This window comes from Gossypium hirsutum, chromosome D13 (assembly GCF_007990345.1).
Source record: "Gossypium hirsutum isolate 1008001.06 chromosome D13, Gossypium_hirsutum_v2.1, whole genome shotgun sequence".
Lineage (NCBI taxonomy): Eukaryota > Viridiplantae > Streptophyta > Magnoliopsida > Malvales > Malvaceae > Gossypium > Gossypium hirsutum.
This window is the reverse complement of record NC_053449.1, coordinates 12,537,994-12,541,522: the sequence shown is the minus strand read 5'-3', so window position 1 is coordinate 12,541,522 and position 3,529 is coordinate 12,537,994. Positions and strand designations below refer to the sequence as shown.

At 33.7% G+C, this 3,529-nt stretch overlaps 1 protein-coding gene across 1 annotated transcript; it reads left to right on the top strand.

Annotated features, from left to right (window-relative positions):
• Positions 1-663: 663 nt before the first annotated feature.
• Positions 664-2,966, top strand: LOC107920511 (homeobox-leucine zipper protein ATHB-13). Its single transcript, XM_016850252.2, is given in 4 exon segments — positions 664-1,110; positions 1,194-1,358; positions 1,361-1,572; positions 2,290-2,966. Coding segments are annotated over 4 exon segments (867 nt in total). The 5' UTR covers positions 664-974; the 3' UTR covers positions 2,644-2,966.
• Positions 2,967-3,529: the final 563 nt, after the last annotated feature.

The window sequence follows — 3,529 nt, the reverse complement described above, 5'->3', positions numbered from 1 at the left end:
TCTTTAAACCAGATGGGTACGAGCATTCTTGAAACTATAGGGGTAGGTTACCCTTTTTGTTCCGATTTAAATAAAATAAATTTATCAAAAATCTCACATTTTCGTGACTTAGTATTAAAATTATGCTAATATTAATATTTGAAAGAATCTATTGTAGAATCTAATATCACTCACTAGGGGTAAGGGAGGCTTCCTTGATTTGGTAAAATTACTACTTAAACCTTTAGGTTTTATAAAATTACAATTCAATTTCTAACCAATTTAAAAGAAGCACCCACATTCACCTATGGAATAAAAGCTTCATAAAAAGTGGTTGCATCCCTATCCTGAAAATTTATTTTACATCTAAAGCCAACTGTCTTTATTGAGAAAAACGCCACAAATTGTCTCCCAAGTGTGGAAATAAAAGTCTTAGTAACATGAAAATGACCTCAAATTATTGGACTTGGATTGGTATCACTACTTTAAATGCTTTCAACACTCATAATATGACCAATGTTTAGTTAGTAGCCTTTTTCATTTTTTTTTTCATGAACATGCATGCACGTGTATAAAAATTTTGTTGCAATTATTTAAGCTAAATTTCATGATATTCTTTTTATTGCTAATTAGTTTTTAAAAGAAAATAATAATAATATCAGCTAGCATTTCCCTCACCCAATGGCATAGTCATCATACATCCATCTCTCTCTCTCTCTCTCTCTCTCTCTCTCACACAGAATTGATATATATATAAGCCATCCATTTCAGAAAAATCTCTGCATCACCTCCCAGTTCAAGAAACTTTTTTGTTTTTCTTTTATAAACTGAATTATCAAACCTCTCTTTTGCTTTTTCTTTCATTAAACTCTGTGTCTACTCTCAGGATTTTCTGCATATTGTTGTTCCTTGAAGAACATCATGCCATGGCGGTCAAGCATGAAAATATATATTTTTCTCAATATTGTTTGAATTAAGATCATCATTATTAAGACATGTCTTGCAATGGGATGGCTTTTTTTCCAGCCAATTTCATGCTCCAAACTCCTCATGAAGAAGATCATCATCATCATCAACCCCCAACTTCCATGAATCAAATGCTTCCTTCATGCACACCCCAAGACTTTCACGGTATATATATCAATCTGAATCTTTAGGGTTTAGATATGTAAAATCTATGATGGAATTGATTTCTTATATATATATATATATAGGTGTTGCATCATTTCTGGGGAAGAGATCAATATCATTTTCTGGTATAGATCATGTATGTGAAGAAGGAAATGGGGAGGATGATTTATCAGATGATGGTTCACAGGCAGGAGAGAAGAAGAGGAGGCTGAACATGGAACAAGTGAAGACCCTTGAGAAGAACTTTGAGTTGGGAACAAGCTTGAACCTGAGAGAAAAATGCAGCTGGCTAGAGATCTTGGGTTGCAACCAAGGCAGATTGCTATTTGGTTCCAAAACAGAAGAGCAAGGTGGAAAACCAAGCAACTTGAGAAAGACTATGATCTCCTTAAAAAACAGTATGAAGCTATCAAAGCTGATAATGATGCACTCCAAGCTCAGAACCAAAAGCTTCATGCTGAGGTAAGCATATATATGTGTGTGTGTGTTGAATAATTGAGCTTTTTGAAGATTATTATGATCCATTTCTTCATGCTTTATTGACTTACCATGATTTTCAGAACCTTATTTCTGCCACATAATTTTTTACTTTTTTTATTGATTGATGGTCTAATTCTGTTTTTAGCCTCGGATTCAATCTTTCTACTTTAATTTAGTATAATTTGTCATTTATTTTTATAATGATATTTGTAAGTTCAAATTAATAACACCATTAATTGTTATCGTTAAAGTTCTATCACAAGGATCATGCAAAATTTTAATCATCCGTGTTCAACCAATAATAAATTTAAATGTCAATTGAATACTTAAACTATTTTAAAAAAAAATTATTTCATCAAGTTACAAATAGCAATTAACGGTGTTGTCCATTTATACCTACTAATGATATTATAAAATAAAATAAAATAAATTATACCGAATTAAAGTAAAATGATTAAATCACAAATTTTAGCCAGATTAAAACCATAGACTTCAAATTAATAGGGGTAATCATGAGTGATAACTTATGGAATGCAATGAATGAGAGATCTTTTCTTGCAAGTTAGAACAAGGATCTCATTGTCTTAGTATGAAATTATGGATTAAACCTCTTCAAAACTATTGAGTTATTTAGTAGTTTGTGCAACAACATGCATATAAACTTCATCTTTAACTGCAAGAGTTAATTTGCGGGTGCAGATATTGGCACTGAAAGGCAAAGAACCAACGGAATCCATCAACCTCAACAAGGAAACGGAAGGTTCATGTAGTAACAGAAGTGAAAACAGCTCGGATGTGAAGCTGGGTATGTCAAGGACACCAACAGTCATTGACAGCCATCCGACAAGCTGCAGAACCCTTTTCCCAACATCCATTAGGCCAACTACTGCAGTCGCACAGCTGTTTCAAACCTCATCATCAAGGCCTGATAATCACCTTCAATGCCAAAAGATGGATCAAATTGTTAAAGAAGAAGGCCTGGGTAACATGTTCTGCAACATCGAGGATCAAACGGGGTTTTGGCCGTGGCTCGAACAACACCATTTCAATTGATGATTTGGAATGTTTGAAAAAGTACTCGTCGATCAAAGTGTCATCCCAATTACAGAAAAACATAACATGGTTTATTTACTTATGTTATACATAATGATTATGATATGTATCCAAGGTTTTGGTAACTAGAGAGAGAGTGATGTATAAAAGTAGAAATCATATCAAGTGAAAATTTTTTTTATGAACAACAGGGCCCTGAAGTGATGATTATGGAGAAATATTTTGCGTGTGTGTATGTATAGGCTTAGAGCATAGAGATGTTTGCTACGTTGAATCATGCAAGAAGAATTTCCAAGTGAAATTATTTAAGTTTAAGTTGGCAATGATGACTACTTGGTTTGCAGCAGCTCTACCTAGCATGGACCATGAAGAAAAAGAGGGATTATAATGATATATATCCTGATAATCATCAAAACCCAATGGTGAATATTTATTAATATATATATAAATTAGGGTTCTAATCTTGGTCGCAATTAATGGTTAATTAGTAAATACCACGATCAGCTTTCTATTAAACTAATGGTATATACCCTCATCTAAATTATTTCTATAAAGAATACCTTTTTTCTTTTTGTGGGGGTAAAAAATGGAAAAGAAACGGATCCAATTTCAACACACATTCCAAGAGAAGAAGAAGACAAGCAGATGAAGAACAGAAGAAAACAAGAAGAGTAGGAAACGGTCGTTCTCGTGAAGGGGACGTTGGCTGCCAATCTCACAAACAAAGGAATTATGCAGGACATCCAAAACCCTATTTTATCCACCACTACCCTCACTGCCAGTTCCTGCTCTCCCCTTTTTGGACTCTTTGATTGCACCAAAATTGTACATACATACACAGATCTTTATACATATATATCATGTGAGCCACTGTCACCCACTCCCT